At 39.0% G+C, this 22,828-nt stretch overlaps 2 protein-coding genes across 3 annotated transcripts; both read left to right on the top strand.

Moving 5' to 3' along the window:
* Positions 1-341: 341 nt before the first annotated feature.
* On the top strand, positions 342-7,196 carry prpf18 (PRP18 pre-mRNA processing factor 18 homolog (yeast)). Of its 2 annotated transcripts, XM_031737255.2 has the most exons (11): positions 342-509; positions 1,040-1,117; positions 1,344-1,370; positions 2,935-3,036; positions 3,157-3,270; positions 3,441-3,587; positions 3,761-3,829; positions 4,594-4,734; positions 4,819-4,890; positions 4,975-5,130; positions 6,630-7,196. In XM_031737255.2, exons 1-11 carry the CDS (start codon positions 444-446, stop codon positions 6,708-6,710), a joined length of 1,053 nt encoding a protein of 350 aa, XP_031593115.1. In that variant the 5' UTR covers positions 342-443; the 3' UTR covers positions 6,711-7,196. The 2 variants fall into 2 exon arrangements, with proteins under 2 accessions (XP_031593115.1, XP_031593116.1); XM_031737256.2 differs by lacking the exon at positions 1,344-1,370 and having other exon boundaries at positions 343-509.
* Positions 7,197-10,740: 3,544 nt separating this feature from the next.
* On the top strand, positions 10,741-21,533 carry si:dkey-234i14.6. Its single transcript, XM_031737223.2, has 5 exons — positions 10,741-11,409; positions 13,832-14,008; positions 17,965-18,174; positions 19,748-19,961; positions 20,476-21,533. Exons 1-5 carry the CDS (start codon positions 10,924-10,926, stop codon positions 20,652-20,654), a joined length of 1,266 nt encoding a protein of 421 aa, XP_031593083.1. The 5' UTR covers positions 10,741-10,923; the 3' UTR covers positions 20,655-21,533.
* The last annotated feature ends 1,295 nt before the right edge of the window (positions 21,534-22,828 follow it).

The raw sequence follows: 22,828 nt of genomic DNA, 5'->3' as shown, positions 1-22,828 counted from the left end.
AAATATTAGCTACTGTGTAGTGTTTTGGAAATGGTGCTGGTCTGTTTTGGTGGGTTGCAATTATCAAGGTAAAAGTCTAGGATCCAAAGTTTCACAGCAGAACATGGTGTTGCGATAACCACAACTCAGTGGTTTAATTGTTGGGTTAGCCCAATGTTTGGCTAACTAGTGTGCACACATATCCAGAAAATAATATATAAAGGAGTATCTATTTTCTTCTATCTGTTTGACCTTATTCTTTTGGTGTCTGCTTAAATTCACTGAAAAACAGATTCATTAGACACAGGTTACATTGTGTTCTAATGCTTTTATTTTGAAACAACTATTTTGAAAATTCTGAAAAGCTTCTTGTTATCTTCCGGTTTAGGCAATCGTGTTTCTAACGTTTGGGTAAACGCAGACTGACGTTAATGTGCCGTTTTTTGTTAGAATAAACCTTTCAGATGGATATACTTAAAGCTGAGATCGCAAGAAAGAGGAAACTCCTCGAAGAAAACAATCTTGTTGAAGTAAGTATTCGACGAAGTTGCTTGTTATTGTTAGCTTGGCTATGTTGCTAACACGTCGTTTAACCAGGCTAGTTAAGTATTTCTAGAATGATCGTTTTTCATCCATATCGATAGCTTTATCTATAAAGTACTGAACTCCACCTGCAGTAGAATATAAAGCTAACTTTAGGATTAAGCTAAACACAGAGCTGTAGTTTACGAATTGTAATTGCTGCTACGTAACAGAACATTACCTTTATAGTATCACGATTTAAGCAGAAATTCTGGTATTTATGCCGTTTAAACTCATCCTAACATATAATTTTTTTATGCAAACATAAGTAAGCTAGGGAGAGCTAGGGGCACATGGCAGTTCATTAGGTACACGTAGCTTAAATTCATCTCAAACTCATGCTATCTATTGCATAACGTCCTACCTGTACCACTGTATCAACAATACCCCCGCCAATCACCACCACCAAATAATATATGATATTGATATCATATGATAGCATAAATTCATTTTACCTGCTTTTTTCTTTTCTTTTCAGGACTCCAAAAGATTCTTTAAAAGGGCTGAGCTCTCACAGAAGGAAAGAGAAGATTACTTCAGAAGATGCGGATACAAGGTTCATGTCAACATCACTCTGCTTCTCACTCTCTCGATTTTCCTGAGACACTCAGACTTATTTAATTCACTGTCTGGCTTGGTTAGTGTGACACAAAATAACGAGTAAACCTTCTGCCAGCAAAAAAGATAAGGACAGGTGTTGATGGTCAGGTGTACAACAGTGTCTGTATTTGTGTTTACTGTGGTGTTTTTCCCCAATTTGCCTCTGCTGCCTGCATCTGTAGGTTCAGAGAGAGACTCCTGAGAGCCAGGTATGGCATTGCACAGTGAAAGTAGCCAACAGGATGCATGATAAAAGGATAAAACACACTGTGTCCTAAACGCTCATGCTTCCTAGGCATCCTTTCTGGAAGTTCTTACTGAAATCTGTTGGGATGAAAACAGAAAAGACGGAGGGCACATTTTCTGGTTGTTACAAATAACCACACAAACACGAGGATATTTTGGTACAGGATGCCTGGACTCACCTAGTAGTAACTTAGTGTATAATAATTGGATATCAGCTGTACACAAATGGAAATATTCACCAGCTCACTTCTGCTGGATAAATTTAGACTTTTCAAGGTGATTTTAAAATTTTAGTCAATAACATGAAAGCATTTTAAAGCTTGATTTAAACTCACCTGCATTCTGTGGATGGTAAACTGTGTCATTTCCAAATTATCAACATAGTTTAAATGTCATATAAATGAAATATTTATATGTGCCACAGTCATTATCACAGCTTTGCCTTATGCCAGGCTAGTTACATATTACAGCCACTTGTCAGAAAGCAAAGGAACACGGAAAGGAAGCTTCAAAGCAAAAGTGGGACACTGCCACGGTGTTGATTTCAGCATGGGATAATGTACTGAAATGGAAAAGTATTCTTGTTATCAAGCTCTGCTTCTTATTTTTGCAGATAATTTGTGACAGAAGCTTTTAATATTTAAGCAAATTATGGTGTGCAACTTGTTTGCCGTGACATTTTAACAGCTGCTCAGTGGCAGATTGTATTTATGTTATACTTTGTGTAAAGCTTAAAAACCTGGCTCATTAAGCCATTCTCTTTGTACACGGGCAGCGTACTATGTTTTATTTAAAGCGAAAGAGCTGTTGTTTGCTCAGAAGGCTTTTTGTCACCATTTGCTGGTTGTTCTTTTAGATTGTGGTATAAAAAGCACAATCTAAGAGTGCTGGCATGCATGTGCCTTTTAAAGCATGATTTGGGTATATTTTGAGTTTCTTTGTGCAAAGAATACAGAGTATCTTTTCCTGTGATTACGCCTGATGGGTGATTTAGACTTCTGTGGGAAATCTACCTTGTTACTTACAATGTAACCAAAAACACTTTTTAACCCTATGCTGTAACCTTGCATGTAATCTGATGTAACTACACAGCAGGTCAGCACAGCCCGCAACGGCTAGGGTTAACAGGGGTTTCCGGTTGCGTCGTTAGTTAGGATGTAGATTTCCCGCAGAAGCCTAAATCACACATAAGATGTTACAGCCACGAAAGTTATCATGTTGATGTAGTATTTGTTATATTCTTTCTTTTTTTTGGTAACTTATTGTGCTACTTGTCTTTCTTGAAGAGTTGCAGGTAAGGGAGTGGTGTGAATGTTTGCAGTTCTGCTTATTTTGTTGATGCCTTTTTGTCTCTTTGGTTATGAGGTCTCAGCTCATGAAGAAATTGCCAATGCTCCCCCTCTTTTTGTAGTAGTTTTATTTGCCATTTGGCCAAGGAAGATTAGATTAAATTCAGATCCTCCAAATTGCCTTAATGTTCTTCCAATAATGCTGGCGTATTTCTATTCCCTCAATTTTGTCCATAAGATTGAGAAGAAAGAGGAAGATGAGCCATCCACTTCAACTAATCCAGTCTTGGAACTGGAGCTCACAGAAGAGAAGCTCCCAATGACACTTTCACGACAGGAGGTGAGTCAGTATAAAACATCAGCACTTTCCTTTCATTCATTTTCCTTTAAATATCATAACATTTCTTTTGCTTACCACCAAGTGTATAAATATTTGATTTGCATCACTGTGTTTGTGTAGGTTATTCGACGACTTAGAGAACGAGGGGAACCGATCCGATTGTTTGGGGAGTCCGATTATGATGCCTTCCAGAGGCTCCGGAAAATTGAGATTCTGGCCCCAGAAGTAAACAAGGTAGGATTGAGAGTTAACTGGATTTTGGAAAAAACATGCAGTTGAAATTCACATTTATTCAATCTACTCTGGAAAATTGTATGTCACTACTAATATTCTTGATTGTATTAAGGACATATTGAATTTATTTTAGTGACACTAATAATATTTGCTGCTTTAACTGTGCCAAGGGCTTGAGGAATGATCTGAAAGCCGCCATGGACAAGATTGACCAGCAGTACCTGAATGAGATTGTTGGAGGAACAGAGTCAGGAGAATTGGACACACAGCATGACCTAAAAGTGCACGAAGAAAACACCACAATAGAAGAACTTGAGGTACATTGCACAATGTCCAAGGAGAAAGAATGAATCTCCAGTTATTAAATAGCTTTTCTTTTTGTCAGATCAATTTTTGGGCACAGTTTGTTTGGGTTTTTTTTTTGTTTTTTTTCAATCATTTTATGTTTGTGGGTGGTGTTTTTGTGTTAATAATGAAATTATCCCCCTAGGCTCTTGGAAAAACTCTTGGAACAGGTGATGATGATGGAGACCAGGATGTTATTGCTAAATTTTTGAGGGTAAGAATTTCATGCTTGACCTTTTGATCTAAAGCAAGGATGTCAAACGTATTTCACACCGTGAGTCACATACAGCCCACTTTGATCTTAAGTGGGACAGACGAGTGAAAAGCCCCTTTCTCTCAGTGTAAAGACGTTTAACTACATATGTAGTCTATGAGATGACTTGATATAAGGAAAGAAGAAGCATTTGAACAGTGCATCTCAGTTTTTCTACATGATAAATGTAGAAAAAGTTCTGTGAGCTTATGGAACAGATTATTTAGTATTTATAAAAGAGTTTTTATTAATAAAAGTTTTTATTAATTTACAGAAAATGTTTTGTTTTTTTAGATGGTGAAAAACAGGAGCTTTTCTCTCATTTCAATGTATATCTATTACTTAACTCTAGGGGAGGTCTAGATCAATAGGAAAAATTGTAAAACTAAAGTTAAAATTCCACAAATTTATACCCTTCACAATTTCCAAAGCTTTCCAGTGGGGCTAATTGGTGTGTTTTTTGGGGCAGATTCTGGCCCCTGGGCCTTACGTTTGACACCCCTAGTTTACAGGGAGCTCTTGGGTTAATATTAATTATAAAAATTTAAAAAAGTCATACTACTATACTTGCTGCTGTTTATGTTTACATAGTTAAAAAAGTTTAACCTTTCGCACCATTATTCTTTTTGAAGTGGTTCAAATAATGGATATTTGTCTAGTGTTGGTTACCGCTGCATTTCTTGGAAACATTTTCCTCAAAGAAAATATTTGTTGTTGGACTCTAGTTTCTTCTTGGCGTTTGGGCCAAAGATCTGAACAGCCGAGAGGACCACGTGAAGCGCAGCGTTCAGGGCAAGCTGGCCAGTGCGACACACTCGCAGACCGAGTCTTACCTCAAGCCTCTCTTCAGGAAGCTCAGGAAGAAGGTAACTTATGTGACCGGAGCAAAACAAACTATAGTGCGTGGTTCTTTCATGTGTGGATTTACTTTTCATCATTATCTTTTACAGAACTTACAAGCTGACATCAAAGAGTCAATCACAGACATCATAAAATTCATGTTGGAGAGAGAATATGTCAAGGTATGATAATATCATGTAGCCTCTGTTGTTATTTTTGCAAAGTTATTTTTGCATCCATTATAAACTTTCCTAAATGTCTTTCAGGCAAATGATGCATATCTACAGATGGCCATTGGTAATGCCCCCTGGCCAATTGGTGTGACTATGGTGGGAATCCACGCCCGTACCGGACGAGAAAAGATCTTCTCCAAGCACGTGGCCCACGTTCTTAATGACGAGACGCAGAGAAAATACATTCAGGTTAGAGCCAGAGTTACACACACACACACTTATGTTTTTATGATAACCTGTTGCTGAGACAGACATGAACAGCTTTAGATATCACGGCTGAGTAGTTATTCCTATTTTACTTTTTGAAGTCCTCCACCTGGGACGCATGTGCAGCGTGTATAATTGGTGCAGTATAATGTAAATGTGAATTCCTCACTGACGAGTCAGCACTTTGGAAATTTACATTACCCTGACCCATGCTGACTTATAGATATGGAAATATAATCAAGGCTTCAGAGTGTTTACACGTCTGTAATTTGGTTTGTCTGATCTGATTCAGTTGATGAAGTTGAACTTTTTTCATTTTAGCTGTGTCTGGGGCATGGCCAACAAAAGTACGGGAAGAAGGTGCTGTGTTTTGGAGTAGTTGGCCTGTGGTTGATTTTACAGCTACCTGCTATAGTTTGTGTACTCTGCACATGTATGGTGCTATGACATATCCCAGAATACAAAGCGTACCTGGTTACGGGAAAGTATTTAGCTCAAACTTGCATTGTGCGCCTTGTAATTTGGTCAGGTTGGATTTTTTTCTGTACCCGAGTCCAATCGTTGTGTTCACATCTGCACAAAAGAACCACACCCAGTGAGAAAGCAAATCATAATTTGATTCAAGCAAGCTAAATAGTACTGGTGGGAAAACACCCTTAGACTTTAAAGATTACAACTTGAAAAGATTTTAAAGGTTTTTAAAAGATTTTAGAAATGTTCATATGGTTTTACACACAGGCATGTGTATCCTCTTGATTTCGGTGGTGTTTTTATGTAAACCAAAAATCTGTGACCAAAACATATGTCTATGAAAAACAAAATTGACTCCTCTCCTTCAGGTGACTTTTTAATCATTATTAGGTTGGCGTTTGTTTTCAGGACAGCATCCCGCATTTCAGTTTATAAGATTTAATACAGTCAAATAACCACTACATGTAAGACAGTGTGTATTTGTGGACATTATGAACATGGTCCTTGCAATTATGCAGTATGTTTACATTTGGTGGTTATTAACAAATTGGCATTAGAATTCTGCCTCATCAGGAAAACATTTTTGTAACATTATGGTAAAGACCCTACTTAAGCTTATCCTTAAGTAGGGTCTTTGCCTTACAATATAAAGCTCCTTGAAGCAACTGTTGTTGTGATTTGGCGCTGTATAAATAAAATTGAATAGAAACTGATTTTTAACAATATGTAATCATTTTCATTATAGTTGTGCATCCCCCAAAACTCTTAAGACTTACATTGTTTATTTGGCTACTGAGTGTTTAAAAGGAAAAAAAAAAACAACATTTCGAGGCAATTTGGGAAATGAGCTCCTTGGCATGCCCAGTAATAATCATATAACCTTATTCTTGTCTTAAAGAGGAATTCAGCTGGACCTAAAAGTGGGATTTAGCCTGAAGTCTCCGTTTTTAAACACTTTTCACTCAAACTTTAATTTCCTTGATTGATTTTTTTTTTCCCTTTCTCTACAGGGACTAAAGAGGCTAATGACCATCTGCCAGAAACACTTCTCTACTGATCCATCAAAGTGCGTGGAGTACAATGCTCTTTAACTCGTTATTTAAGCCTGCCTGATCCGTTGTATCACAGTTCAAAGTTGGATTTTTTTTTTTCTTCCTTTTTTCTTTTTTTGTACTTTTTGAATTTTGGTTGTGGCATAATCTTCTTTAGTAAGGGATTACTCTGGAAAAGATTTCTAAATGAAAGAAGACTGGGGTTAGTAAGCCTGTTTATGTACAGTCAATATTATGCCAACTTGTAAGAGTAAAAAACCAACATTTTGTATTTCAACACTTTTGTGCCAGTAGACTTGTCGTCCTTCCTTGTAACATACTGAGAAAATCTAGAAAGTTACTGTGGCAGAGAGCATAGATTTATTTGGATGCTTTTAATTTTAATATAGACCTCTAATTCTTAACATCAACAAATACTTTTCATGCTAAGAAAGTGCAAGTTTTATTACACCTGAGGCTTCCTGCAGACTATTTTCTGTGTACTTGCTTTAAGAACACAATAAAAGTGATCATTGTGTCATTGAAGTAGTTTTTCTTATTTTGTTTTTCTGAACACCGTGTATCAAAACTTTTTAAATATAGTGTAAAGTATTAATTTCCCAATTTTAAATGAGATTCAGTGATTGTCAAGATTTGTTTTCTCATAACCTTAGCTGCAAAATTCACATAATAGGCCAATGATTTCTTAAATTATTAAGATAATCTCAAATGAAGTACTCTCCCCATAGCATGCTTCAGTATGTTCTTTATTGCTCATGTTTTTAAGAATTCACTGGCAATATTCTTGTATAAATACACAATTTAAGAAATCATTGGCCTTTTATGTGAATGACTAAACTGCAATCCAAAGCATTATTTATTGAAAACTAGATTTGCACAATGATTGCTGATTAAAAATCCTCCACTGTTTTTTTTTTTGTTTTTTTTTTAAGACGCTAACAGCCAGCGTCATAATTCTGACCTTATTAAACAGAGTAACCATGGTGATATGATGTGCTCCTTGTTGTGATAGCACGTTCTCAGCTGCCTGAACCCACGTCACTACAGTTTCAGGCTGTCAAATCCAACCACGTCACTGGAGACCCAGCTGGGCAGGTTGACAGTTGGCAGTGCAAATACCGTGAACTAGTGCTGGATTTTCCTCTGAACTTTCTCACAGGATCCACGTCTAATTCAGCGGAAAGAAGACTGTCTCCTTTCAGCAGTTACAGTGGGGAAGCATTTGAAGTCGAGAAATAACATCATGTGAAGTAATCCATCCTGTGAGGCTTTTCTCTTTTAGTCCTTGGGATGAAGTTAGGCTAAATATTTTGGCTTTTTTCCCAGTCCATCACCACAGCAGTGGTGTTTGCCAAGGCCTTGGAATGGTGAATGATGGCCAGGGAGAAAGTATTTAATTCAGTGTAAAAAAAACAAAACAACAAAGAAACGTCACTGTATCCTATAATACCTGAGGGTTTCTGTTAAGTGTTGATTGAAAAAATAAAATTAATATTCAAAATTAAATGAAGCCAGATTCTTAATTATTCAGGTTTGGACCGGAATGCTAACTACATCAGACCAATAGCAGGCTACGTGGTGATGATCAGATGGCCTTACTCAGGCAAATGTCAAATTGAAAAGTCCAAAGCGGATCCTGGCACAGTGGGCAACAAGGGCAACATGGCTAAGAAACACCATCACTGTGGGGGGAACTGTGCAGCAAGGCAGATGATATTTGAATTGAACAACTATATTTGTATATATCAGTTCACTCTCAGCTGAAATAATTACTAAATTGTTTAACCAATGACGGAAACACGCTAGGTTTATAGCCACAACTTGTTTTTCCCAACACTGATGAATTATACATCAGCATAACTGTTTCTTTGACACGCTCTTTGAAAAGCTCTTTGTCTAATTAAAACACAAACATCCGATTCATGTTAAGTCATTGTCTCTGTCTCTTGATCATCCTCTTCATTTCACTCCAACTTGTCCAAAACATTCAAATGTGAAAGAAGACTACAAATTAATAGCTGGCCCCATCCCATTCTCTTGGCAGTGAGCCTGAAGGGAGGCGCTGATTTAATACTGCCTGAACTCCCAGATAATAATGAGGGTTTGTATTCATTATGTGAGGGTGCAACTTGTTTTCTGTCTAATGACCTACAGATCCACGGGCAGGCCCTTTGCTGGCTGTAAGATGTGAGAAAACCTGATGAAAATTTGCTCTCTGTGCTTGTTTTTGCTCAGGCGAAAGACTGCCGTGGGACCCATGAAGGAGTCACTCAAAACACATTAAAACTTCTAGGATTTGTGAAAGGATTATCTCCAGCTACAGAATGTAGAAATTAAAGCAAAATGTTGCTCTGATGCTTGGTTGTTTTCTAATTTATTATTTCAAGCTAAACGGTGCCAAAAATAGCTAAAGATTATTCTTAGACTTGGCAAGATTTTCTTTTTGCATTGAGTTAGTTCCAAAAAGTGGTCATCAGTCAATCATTAAAGATTATTTCAGCTCAACATTTTATTTTGGGTGACCATTCATTTTCCTGGAAAAGCCCCTTCTGTGTAATGCCAGTTTGTAGGTTTGAACTGTAATTGGAGCTTCATTCCTCTTTTCATCTGAACTGGCTGGACTGTATGATCGTTGCCAGGCACCTTAGTAGAGGTGGAAACCAATTACCGGTGAAAGTATAGCGTGTCACGCCAATATGTCGCTTTCTCTCTTTCCCTCTGTCTTTTGTTTTTTTCCCTCCCCTTTATTCTCTCTTTCAAATCTTTGGCACGATAAATGGGTTGATAAATATGCAGACTGTTCCTACATAATTAGAAACAAATATAGCAAAATAGCCATCCTTGTCAGACTACCTAAAGGCTTTGTCTCATCTGGAGCCACTTACATAAATTGATGTCACTGTCACCTATGAAGTGTTTATAAGCAGGGCTCCAATGGGGCTTAAAGGTCAGAGAATCTGTTAAAATGCTAAGTATGATGAATGAGATGCACTGTAATAATTCTGGGGTAACAGCAGAGAAATCAGAAGTGATGGAGGTTTCTGGTGACGTGTGTGTTTAACCTTTTTGATTGTTTTTTCATAAAAATGTGAAGGGAGCAGTGTGGACGGGCCTCTTGTTTGTTATTGTGAAGACATAAGATAAGATGCACAAAACAGGAATAAAAAGAACATTGCTTTTGCATCCTCAACTGCTGCTTTCAATTTGCCAATAAATCCATTTTCACAGAGCAGCAGCACCACAGAAATGCATCTTTTCATATGAATTGTCCTCAGAGGAGCCATCACCATGGTGAAGCATCTTCCGAGCGACTGCCTCCTTTAGTCCACGGAGGAAATGAAATAGAAATGAATCAGAAAAGGAAAGAAAAGACAGAAGTGAAGGCATACTACATTAAATACAGATGGCAGCACACATGGTCCTTTGACCGCATTAACTACATAGCACAGTTGGATACATGAGAGATTAGAAGGGATGTGAAGCTTTCCTACAGGCAGATGTGATTTGCAGTACAGTCTCCAGCATCTCCTCTCTTTTTGCTTTTTTCCCCAAACTGCCAGCAATATTTGACTGACTCATCGATCAGTCAGATTTGTTAACTCTTTCTTTCTACTGTTATGAATGTTAGAATGCAACACTAAAGTTGGTAAAATGCTGGTACACTAGTTGAAGTCCTGCTTCGGCGCAGTCGGTTTACAGTGGCACGAACCTTGTGTGTGTGTGTGTGTGTGTGTGTGTGTGTGTGTGTGTGTGTGTGTGTGTGTGTGTGTGTGTGTGTGGGAGAGAAATAGAGTATCGACGTTTCTTGTTTTAGAAAAGGTAAATCAATAATTTCTCACAGAGTTAAACCAAACAGTCTGCGCGCCTTCCTGTCAAGCATCCATCTGAATCCAGGAAAGAGGAATGGGGAACTGCTTCTCTTTATAAAGTCTTGGTGCTTTCATAAGTGTGTGCGTATACTGCCTCTGTCAGACTGCTCGCTTTCTGCTGACACTCAGGACACACACCTAAGTGTACTCTAGGCGAGACAGAGAGGAGAGAGAGAGAGTGGAGCTTGCAGCAGCGAGGCAACTTGCAGCTGAGGGAGCGAGGAGAGGACACATGAGGCCAGTCGCAGCTGGTCAGGCTGTGTGCATGAAGCCTGCTTCTATCTTACCGTGTATGTTTAGAGGTGGCGAGAGAACGGCAGGCTGATTTAAAAAAAGAGGGGAAAACGCGCCACACGTTAAAAAGCCTGAACTGCTCTCGCGGTATGGACGGGTTACAGTCACAAAATGCTGGAGTTGGTGGCATCGCGGAAGACGCGGAGGAAAAGTATCGCGCACTCGCCTATGACACCGCTCTGAGCACTTTGGTGGCAGTGGCCCTGTATGTCGTAATAAAAGTGAGCCTGGACGGCTTCAGACAGTGGCGGGCCAAGATCTCCGTGCTCGTGGTGGGTTCGGGACCCGTGGGACTGACGGCCGCGCTGGTTGCTGTCCGCTCCGGGAAGGTGCTGAAATTGACCGTGCTGGACGAGAGGTACCGGACCGCCCTGCTCTCCCGGCCCCAGCAGATCGCCCTGGATCCCCGCAGTGTGAAGTTTCTGCTGGGACTCGGGGTGGACTTTGATAACATGGAGGGCTGCTGGCACAACGATCATTTCTTCACCAGAATAGGCGTGTTTCAGGAGTACCTGCTGAGCATCCTGGAGCAGAAGAAACAGAGGGTGGACGTCAAGGTGCAGCTGGGAACCAAGGTATGCCCTCTTCCCCGATTTTGAGTTAGGTCAATGAGTTGATAATCGCACGGTCTCTGTATGCAACATGTCTTGAATCTCCTCGGTGTTTTCTGTTATAGATAGCTTAATTCTCAAAATAATCCTCACGTTGCTCACTGAAAAAGGATATACAACTTCATTTCGTTCAATTCATTCAACACAGACGCCAGTGAGCTGAGGAGAAAATGTGCGATGAGTCAGTCCAGAAGAAAGGCGGACTTCCCACGCTACCTCATTTTGCAATGACTGACTGTCAAAACCCGATTCTCCAAAAGACTCTGGTGTGTGCCTCCACTCCAGCAGGGGTCTGATAGCCATCAGCAGTGATGGTGACATAAATGCATGTCCCTGTGTCTACTCGAAGGCTCAATCTCAGGCTCCCAGTGAACCATGTCTGATGCTGCATCTCACTTTTTTCTTTTCTTTTTCTTCTTTTTTTGCATTTAAGAATCTTATTCTTCTTTTTGTATATCTCTCAGCATGACACTGAACTCACCACTAAAACACAATGAACATTTTTTTTTATATTGGCAGCAAAGAGTAAGCCCTCAGCCTTACATTTCATTTTCTGTAGATCAGTTTGATCATTCACTCTAGTCACAATATAAAGATACTACTGAACCATTTTCCTAGGTCCTCACAAAATAATGTAAAATGTCAGAGTGAAACCGCCAGTTGAAATAACATGTTATGTAAGCTGACCTTAGACCTGAGGAGAATCCTTTCTACAAATGGCAGAATTACAGTAAACACATCCCAACCTAAACATATTATAGCACAAAAATTAAACTGATTTCAAATTATAATCCTTTTTCAAATCCATTATATTTTTTATAGATTTCCACAGTGATTTTTTAAGGGATTTCCACCCCAAATTCATAATAACTCTGTATTCTTGCACCTGATTGCATGACACAGCCTTGATGATGAAATAATGACTGATATACCTGTTGTGAGCTTGTTTTTCATAGTTTTCATAGCATTTACTCACTAGCAGCTCCTGTTCTCCTGCAGCTAGACATCAGCTTATGACAAAGAATTAACCTACTAACAGAAAGACCTCAGAATGGTTGCCTAGAGTGAAGCTGTCATTGCTCAGAGTGGGCAAACAATGGTTAAGTGTTCAGCGAATATTTGTGGCATGACTGGAACATAAAACCTAGATTTTATGAATGTGAGTGCCGCTGTGGGTGTTTGACAGTGCTTTTAGTACACTTTGATGTTTCCCTTCTTACTACTCATCAAACAGAATGAAAGCATTATTTAATCTGTCAGACCGTATCATAGCTGATGCTGCTTTTTTGGTTCTGGCTAGCAGCCGCTCATCTTTCCTCTGCTCTTCAGTGACTCACTAACCTTTGGAAGATGGAAGACGAGGTCGACAAACACATCTGACTTCAATTATGTTTAGAATCACTGCCAAGTTCACCATTTCTTCTTTATTAGAAAGGGCAGCGGGTGTGATGACAGGTATTTTTTTTACCTCCTAGCTTGTCAATACTTCAAAGATCTGAGAATACAAAAGGAATCATCTCTTCACTGTAGACTAAATGGATTAAATACAGATCTATTAGGCTATGAGCTCTTATACCCTCTGTATAACCCTTTTATTGTCCCTATAAGCCTGTCACTGTGTACCCAAATTGGTCTGATCCTTCTCCTCCTATCCACAGGGTAGGAGATATTGTTTAACTTTGAGGCCGTCATGCATACAACATGACTGTAATAAATGTCTCTAAAAGATGTGCAGCTGCTGAGAGAAACATAGCCTTTGGAGGCTATTGGTATATTTACAACCCATCTGCCACTTAGATCAGTAAGTAGTGGAAGAACAGGTCAGCCAGCTGGTCAAGGAGCAGTTGCAATAATGCCAAATGCAGCAAAAAGCAAAGATGAAGATAGCAGTAAATATAAAACATAATTTTAAAAAGTAGATGTTTCAATGTTTTGGGTAAGAAAATAGCCAGATTTGCCCTTTCATTCAGAGTTTTATGAAGATTCTCTGAATCTTTAAATGATTCACAAGAAAAGTTTAGCGACCTGCCCATACATTATTTTACAAGCTGGTGAACCTCGCCTCAGTCAACCTTTCTTCACCATCTTTTTACACACATCTTTTATGATTGCATATATTTCAAGAAACAATTCTTGGTTTATTATTGTTTTTAATGCAGAAGCTTTAAGGTTTACACAGCATCCCACCTCTACTTGGAAGCAGGATTGTAGTTGCAGCCATGCTAACCTGTATATAATTTATAACATTTTACCTGTTTTGGAGGTAAATTAGCCTGTATTTTACAGGTTGCTTAATAGTTACAGCTGGAACTCCTTTACAAGCTTTGTTATCTTCACTTCTTTGCTAATTGGCTGTTAACTAATTTATCATCTCTTTTTGTTTTAGTTCACCGAGGATTACTTGCGACAGATTCCACACAATAATTGGCCACGTGTGATTGTGGTAGCTGATGGATCTTGTGGCGACTCCTGCTCTGTGTTGGGGATCAGCTCTGACTACACTGTGGAGTCCTGCCATGCATATGGAGCTAATGCAACTATAGAGAGATTAGACCAGAGACAGGTTAGGAAATGCGTGCGCGCGCGCGCGCACACACACACACACACACACACACACACACACACACACACACACACACACACACAATGATCTGATGCATGAATGAACATTATGCAAAGACTAAAGAAAGCATGTGTGCACAAAAACAGTCAACAGGTTGTCAGTTGTGCAAAGAATAAACACAGTGAAGGGATGTGCCACTGTGGATGATTTTATTTGGACTCCCATAAAACTAATCTGAAGAGAAACTGATGTAGACCAGCCGATAACAGCCACGCACAATATATGAGTCATATGAATAGCCAGATTTTGGAAGACTGTTGAATCTCATCAGCATCAACAGTGGCTCTATTTTGATTTTACTCAAAGAATTTGAAAAGAGCAGCTGCTGCTCTGATGGAGCAGGTGAAGGCAATGATAAAGCTTTGGATTTATTACACTCCCCTTGACAGACTCATAATCTGCTCCTGGCTCAGTGAATATGAATTAAGGTATCAGAACATCAGCTGTGAGGGTTTTTTTTTTTTCCACACAGTGAACTAAAGGTTACTTTGCATCATATAAGTGACTGACCAAGAGAATTACAGCACTGTGTAAAAGTATTAACCCAACCCCTTATTTCTTTATATTTTGCTACAAAAACAGCAAATAGCTGTGATGATTTATTGAAACATCAGCAAAAATGCATGAAAATATAGTATATGAGGCAAAAAAAGAGTTTGTACAAGTCCAACAGGATTGAAAGTCAATATTTGACACCTTTATTTTTTGTGGCCTTTTGACATTTAAACATGGTGTATATTATAGCATCCAAAGAGTTCAGTTTTGGTCTTATCTGACCAGACTGTATTCTCTTAGTATTTCACAGGCTTGTCTAAATGTTGTTCAGCAAACTTTAAACACACCTTAACATGCTTTTTCTTCAGCAATGGAGTCTTGCGTGGCAAGCGTGCATACAGGCCATAGCAGATGAGTGCATTACTTATTCTTTTGGGCTCTCGGACAACTCTTCTCATAGTTCTTTCCACCTGGTTGTAGCCGTTTTGTGGTGAAATGATTGGAACCTTCAATAGTTTAGAAATTCTTTTGTAACCCATCCCATCAGTATGTTTTTATAAGGTTGCAAAACCTTGGTAATGAGACTCCTTTTTTATGGGCCATCAGTTAGGACTGAACCAGCTGATATTAATTTGCACTAAATGGCAAGATTGTTTTATAATTATTGATACATTTCAGCTGGTGTCATGACTTTCCATGCCTTTTTGCACCTCCCTTTCTTCATGTGTTCAATACTTTTTCTCTGTGTCATTTCTCATTATTACACGTTTGTTTGCATGTGTAGATTGGAGAGGTTGTTACCGACATCTGGTGAGAATTTCGTATTAATAACACCTTTAGAAATAGATTTACTTAGAAAATTTGTGACGTGTTCAATACTTATTTTCCACTGAGATCATTTCTGATGAACCTCCAGAGAACAATAGATGGATCACTTGAAAAGCCATGTTTATCTGTTGCAGATAGTTTCATAGGCCTGCAGCTTCTTGTTTTGTCCTCTGCTTATCCCGTTTCCCCAAATATTTAAGGACACACTACACACCATGCCGATATATCCCATGATATCAGGTAATAACTCTAACTTCTTGACAGAGAAATGCTATGTTATGCCTGTCAAACTGTGTTATCATAGATCTTATCCTAAAACTTTACAAGATTAAAAGGATCTCATTGAATTTCTTCATCAGAAATTCGATGAGGAAGTGGAAAACAGCACTAGAGGCCAGCTTTGAGCCAATTGCACAAGTGCGGGATTTACAAAGGAGATGCTCTATATCCCCGCTGCTGCCCTTCATAGGCCTGAACCCCCTCAGCCAGATCATTAACAAGACTCATAAGCCAGCTCCTCTACATAGATAACACCAAGCTGTATGCCAAGAAATAACTGATCACTGATCCGCACCACTAGGATTCACAGCAATGACAACGGAATGTCAATTTGGACTTTAGAAGTGAAGTCAGATGGTAACAAAGAGAGGGAAGATCAGATCTGAGGGGTTGCACTGCCAGAAGGCAACATTGCAGACACTGAGGATAGTTATAAGCACTTTGGAATCTCATACGTATATGGGAACCACAAAGAGACAGCTAGGAAAGGTGCAACCACCAAAGATGCTAGCATGCAGGCCAGCATAGTATACAGCATGGGTGGGGAACACCAGGCCTCAAGGGCTGGTGTCCTGCAGGTTTTATATGTGTCCTTAATCCAACACAGCTGATTTAAATGGCTAAAGTACCTCATCAACATGTCTTGAAGTTCTCCAGAGGCCTGGCAGTGAACTAATCATTTGATTCAAGGTGATATCTAAAATCTGCTGGACCCCACCCCTGGTATACAGGAACATCTGTGCCAAGTATGGCCTGGAAACCCAAGGTCAAAATGGAATACAACCCCAAAGCTGGCTGAGATTGAGCAAGCTAAGATCCTGGCAGAAACACCATAGGGGAAACACACCAGCTACTGGTAGATAGAGCAGTTACCCAAGACCGTAAGACCAAACTGACCAACTTGTGCACTGCCTGATTGACTACAAGCAAGCCTACGACTCAGTGCCTCAGAGAATCCTTTTATGGATAATGCCAACTATATACATTTCTGTGGGACTTCCAGATAGTGACACATGGCTAACCTCTTTCTCTGAATCTATTATTGTACGATCTACTGTACAATATAAAGCGCCTTGAGGCGACTGTTGTTGTGATTTGGCGCTATATAAATAAAATTGAATTGAATTGAATAACCAACCAAACTTGGTCATGGTGGATAATCAGAGAAAGACAACTTTAGTGATATACCAAATATACCGTAGGTGTATATTTATACAGATACGCCACATGATACAACATCAGGAAAAAGGAATATGAAAATGACCTGGGGCTGAGAGAAGAGCTAGGCAGGGGTCTCCAGGATAATCAGAACACTGTTCTGAAGAGCTGTAGTTTTACCATTTCACTATGCAGCTGCTATAGAGAGAGGGAGAATCCTTTGTGGACAATGCCAGCCATAAAAATATAAGATAGAAACCATTAATAAAATCACAAATATGTGATGTCCATTGAAATGTTCGAGTCCAAAATCACATTCCTGCCAATCTTTTGAGGTGGAGATATTCAAAATGCTGACAAATGACATTTACATCAGTGCTCCTGATCCTGTCCAGACCATCCAGGTAGTAGCTCTTGCTGGTTATTGTATGATTCGTGTGGATGAAAGGTTGTTGTATTAGAGCATAGATTATCTACACTGACAATGCGTAGGGTTAATTTGGAGGAAGATAAATAAACATCGTCAGGTGAAAAGCTTCCAGGCTAATATCTGAACACAAGCATAGTCTCCCTGTATGCCACCATAACAATTCATATCACGTTCTCTTTAGTGGCGGTGTGGCTGCCTTTTATTGGCCACTTTTCTCTCTGGCTGTTTCCTGTAGTGATTGAATTTACCTCCCAGGATATGACCTGGCCGTCCCTACTGTCCTTTCTATAGCCTCCCAGTGGCTGCCCTGTTCTGTCACTGTCTCCCTTGGCGGCACTAAATGCTGTTTGATCCCTCTGGTTTATGTCACTGAAACGAAAATGAATCAATAACAGCTTGAAGGAAAATGGGAAGTAACTGCTAGATTTAAGCATTAAATAAATATTAAGCTATTCTAAAGCTCCACTCACGTGAGCACAGCTCTACAGGCAGATATGGTGTGAATAGTAATGCCTGGTGATTTCTTCCTGATGCATCCCAAACACGTATATGTATATATGGATAGAGCTAGATTTCCTTACATGTTAATGGCCTAGTGATGATATGTAACATGACACTATTTTCATTGCTGGTTGTTGGATATTTTATTCACGCTGATATAATTTCATCTAGAATTTGATCTCTTCCCTCTCTTTTTAAACTTTAGGTGCCCACTCCTGAGATCCGCGCTCACAGCCTTTACTTTGACCTGTCTGCCTATGGAGTGGAGGCCTTCAGAGAGCACAGAAACCAAACCACCAAGCCTGGCTTTCACTTGAAGATCTATGGCACTTTCAGAAACCGCTACATGGCCCTTGTCTGCCCTGCCTCTGACACCAAGATGGTTCGCTTTCTTAGGCAAACTGCACACTCCTCTGTAAGACTCTTTGTTGGCGCAGCTTTTTTGTTTTTTTGTATACTGTTATTGATAGGGACTCCAGATAATGCATTTCTATGGCTATATTTAGTTGTTAATGTAGTAGAGAGGCAGATGATATTACCACTGGCTTTCACTTCTTTCTTAATCTGCCTATTCATCACTTTTCATTCAGCAAATGGCCTGTTAGTGTCTGCATGCAGCTATGTGTGTTGGCGTGTGTGTGTTTTTTGGAAAAGCCAAAAAGAACCCAAGATGAAGAAATGGAGAAAGATGAAGTACACCCCTCTGTGTGTCTCTGTGTGTAGAGAAAGGCTGTCTGTAGTTATCTGCGTAGTCATCACCCCCCTGTGCTTCTTGTAGTGCACGTTCTTGGAGTTTTACTTAAAGTCTTCAGGTTTTCATGTCAAGTAACATCTTGATCATATGTAGCCTGTAGCCACAACATGTAGTCTAGTATACACAGGTACTTAACAAGGCCATCTTTGGAGCTCTTGTTGCTATGTGGGTGGCCATTCAAATACACTGTTACTTGGTAACAGTTGACTGTGCAAGTAAGGGTCGAAGAAGAGCAGAGTTAAGCAGGGAGAGTGAAAGAAGAGGCTTGCCACTCAGTATGCTCAGTTATGGTTGTCAGCCATCAGTGGGCACATTTCTTCTTCCTTTTTCGTGCACTGACATGATTTTTCACAAGTCAATTCAGATGATAAAAGGAACAGTTTGCGTATGTGCAGAGCAAAACAGGCTATAAAGCCTCTCATTTCATTATTTCATTATGAAATAATTTCCTGAGTATTTTAGTGGATAATCAAATAACTGTGTAATCTATGAACACACACACACACACACACACACACACACACACACACACACACACACACACACACACACACACACACACACACACACACACACACACACACACACACAGTGTCTCAGAGTTCCAAGATGAAGACTGGCTTTTCTATTGAGTTAACAAAGCAAAACAGATTTGTCTTTTATTCATATGATATATGACAAAGACAAGCATTTTATATTTGATAAGGTTAGTTTTTGCTTGACTATAGTTGTATATGGCTATAGTTACAGTTGCAATAGTTGCAAATTAATTTGTTTTAACAAATCTTTTTATTAAAGTTTGAATCTGCTCTGGTTCATATAAACATTCATTAAAAAAAGCTTGTATCAGCAAAGCTTATATATTTATGAACTTGCGATGGATTTTTGCAGATTTTTATTGTAGTAACATATATTTTGCACAGCCAGGTACATTAACAGAGTTGTAAATAATAATCAGAACATATGATTATATTTACAACCCCAAATCCTCTCTATTCATAGGCCAAATAGTTTTTCATATTTGTTTTTTTTATTTTTTTTTTTTTGTTTTTTTTTTATCAAGGCTTCATTGTATTAAGAAAATTAAAACCTTCTTGTTGTACCTCTGTGGCAGGAGCATGATTAAGAGCAGTCCGTGCCGTAGCCTTGATACGTGTGTAAACATCATTCACCTCAAACATTAGTGACCTTTACTCATGCTGGAAACTTTGCCGTTTTTGTTTGTTTTTCCCAGATCATGAAGAACATTTTCCATCAATCTTTCAATGCTTATAAGACAGACATAGAGCCTCGTCTCAACGATGTGACCCTCCATCACATGCAGTGCAGCCGTCGTCTCTTTGAGATTCAGCTGTCGCACAGACGCATCAGTGCTGCCTACATAGAAGGGGACAATGTGGCGGTCACTGTGGAGGGTGAGGCGGCACGTGTCCTTAATTTTGACACAGGTAGGTGTCTATAAAACATCAGTTATTGCACTGCCATGAATAAGACGGAGTGTTTTTCCTTCGGAAAAATCACATTCAGCAGGAAAAAAAAGCTTTGAACCGATGAGAAAATTAAAAAGAGTAGGATAGGAGGAAAGAGAGATGCGAGGAGAGGATAAATCCTTTTTATGCATGCAGTACAGCACATGTTGATGGGTGTGTGAGTCATTACTGCACTCAGTGGCCTTTCAGCCGACGCTTATCTGCTTTTGTCTTAATGGTGCTGAATATTTATTAATGTGTCACTGTGTTGTTTTCATTTAGACCATAAGATTAACTTCAAGGCTTTATAGGCTGATATTTGTGTGCAAAATGTGGACTTCTTAAATATGTGTTATACCTTAACAGATAGATTTTATTTAATGGATTTATGCTGTATGTGGTTTATCTCTCCCCTTTCCTTTCCTTTCCTTTCCTTTCCTTTCCTTTCCTTTCCTTTCCTTTCCTTTCCTTTCGTTTTTCCTTTCCTTTGCAGGTTGTGGAGTGAATCTAGGCATGCGAGGCCTGGAGTCTATGGGGACCTTCATTTACCGGACAGCCACAGCTGTGGACCAGAATGATATTCTTGAGGCACTGTCAGCTAAGATGCTGCACTCTAGACAGGTGGCTGAAACCTTCAAGCAGACAGGTCTGGCTGAGTCAATGTATGAATGAAATAGCAGAATGACTTAATGAATGCATATTGCCACCTAGTGGAAAGTGGTGGTGGATTGTTTAGTGAGTGTTTGCAATGAATCATGCAAATCATGCAAAAAAAAAAAAAAAAAAGAACCACTGGGGTGCTTGTATGGCCAAGTGACTGAGGCTGCATACCACATGGGTTCATATTTCCTGAGCAGTGAGTGTGGGGTTTGATTCCTGGCTGGAAAGATCCTTACTGCATTTCATGTCCCTGTTCTCTTTCTTCATATTTTCCATTTGCTTTAATGTCTTTCTTTCTGATGTAATCTGTGACAAGAAAAGAAAACCAAAAAATAAATAATACTGCTATTGGTAAAGTACCAAATTTAGCCCTTTTGTTATGTGGAGTGAATGAATCTATTCAACACAGAACCTGAAAACATTTGCATAACTAGACTAATAATCCACTTTCTTTAATTAGGTAAACATTTGAGTTGCTGTCCTAAATCTAGCTGATTGCATTCTGTGACACACCATGTGTTCCTAGAGAAAAGCAGACAGAGCTTCAGCATCATGAGCTCGAACTGATATCCAGTACACGTGCAGAACAGCTGCTCTAAAGTGTTCTTATCTTTTGTCTGCGCGTGTTTTTGTCTAATGATGTGGTGGTAATTATGGTGACGGTATTAAGTGTTTCCTAGAGTGGCCCATTTTTGTGTGCTGCCTTGTAAATGAGATTTTTTGGCATATTTTGAATATGTAACTGGAGTTTTCTATTCTTTTCTTAATATTTTGATTCAGGTAATTTAAAGCATTTCAGTGACATGAACCTGTTAAAGTGCTAATAAAGACTGTGACAAAGTAATTTTTGAAATTGAAGATGTTTGCATAAAACCTTTCTTTTTAATTCTTTTTTTTTTTTTTTTTTTTTTTTTTTTTAAATAAATGCAGTTCAAAAATGCAATAAAAACAACCACAAATGTAGAGTATATCAGTCAAGGTCTAAAATATCCCAAAGCTATACAAGCAAATATACAAATACAAATCAACATTCATCATCTGTGTGTTATTATATGCACCAATAGTGTCTTGATGATTACTTGTTGTAAATAAACTGGATGTCAAAATGTTTTCAAAGTAAACTGAAATAAAATATGAGTGTGTATTGTCAGCAAGACTCCATATGAAGTAGCAGTTCCACCTAGTGGTATGTCCTGTTTGTTGCATCTGTGCAGTCTCAAATTTTAAAAACCTCTGAGTCATGTTTTTATTCAAGCCAGTACAATATTTGTAAATTGTTTATGTACTAAAGCATTGTATTAGCCAATTGCATGGCAGCAGCTCATGGCAGCCATTTCAATTTAGACATATAAATATGGTCAAGATGACCAACTGATGTTCAAACTGAGCATCAGAAGGGAGAAGAAAGAGAATTTGATTGAATATGGCATGGTTGTTCATACCAAACAGACTAGTCTGCATATTTCAGAAACTGCTGATATACGGTGATTTTCCACAAGCATCTCTAGGATTTGCAGAGCATGACCTGGAAAATAGAAAATATCCAGTGACCAGCCGTTCTCTAGGTGAAAATGCCTTGTTAATGCCGGAGGTCAGACGAGAATGGCCAGATTGTTTTGAGCTGACAGGAAGGCAACAGTAACTCAAATATCTCATTACAAGCAAGGTAAAGAGAAAAGCAAATCACAACACGTCAAACCTTGAAGCAGATGGGTTACAGCAGCAGAAGACATCACTCTGCATCACTCCTGTCAGTTAAAAGGAAATTACGGCTACAATTTACATAGACTGAACAATAGAAGATGAAAATATGGTCTGATGAGTCTGGTGTGCTGCACCATTCAGATGGTAGAATCAGAATTTGGGATAAAAAGCATGAAACCAAACTTTGGGTCCATTAGTACAAACACCACAGCCTACCACAGTGTATCCGTCTTCTGATGGCTGCTTCCAGTAAGAGCGCACTATGTCATAAAGCTCAGATCATCTCAGACTTTTTCTTTGAAGATAACAATGAGTTCACTGTTCTCAAATGGCCTCCACAGTCTCCAGATCTCAATCCAATAGATGTGACAGAACAGAAGATTCCCATCACAGATGTGCAGCCAACAAATCTGCAGCAGTTGTGTTGCTGTCATGTCAACGTGGAACAAAAAAAATGTAGCCAGCATGAACAATTAAGGACA

Source organism: Oreochromis aureus, linkage group 7 (genome assembly GCF_013358895.1).
Source record: "Oreochromis aureus strain Israel breed Guangdong linkage group 7, ZZ_aureus, whole genome shotgun sequence".
Classification (NCBI taxonomy): Eukaryota; Metazoa; Chordata; class Actinopteri; order Cichliformes; family Cichlidae; genus Oreochromis; species Oreochromis aureus.
Note: the sequence above shows the minus strand (reverse complement) of the source record. Positions and strands in the feature narration are given on the sequence as shown.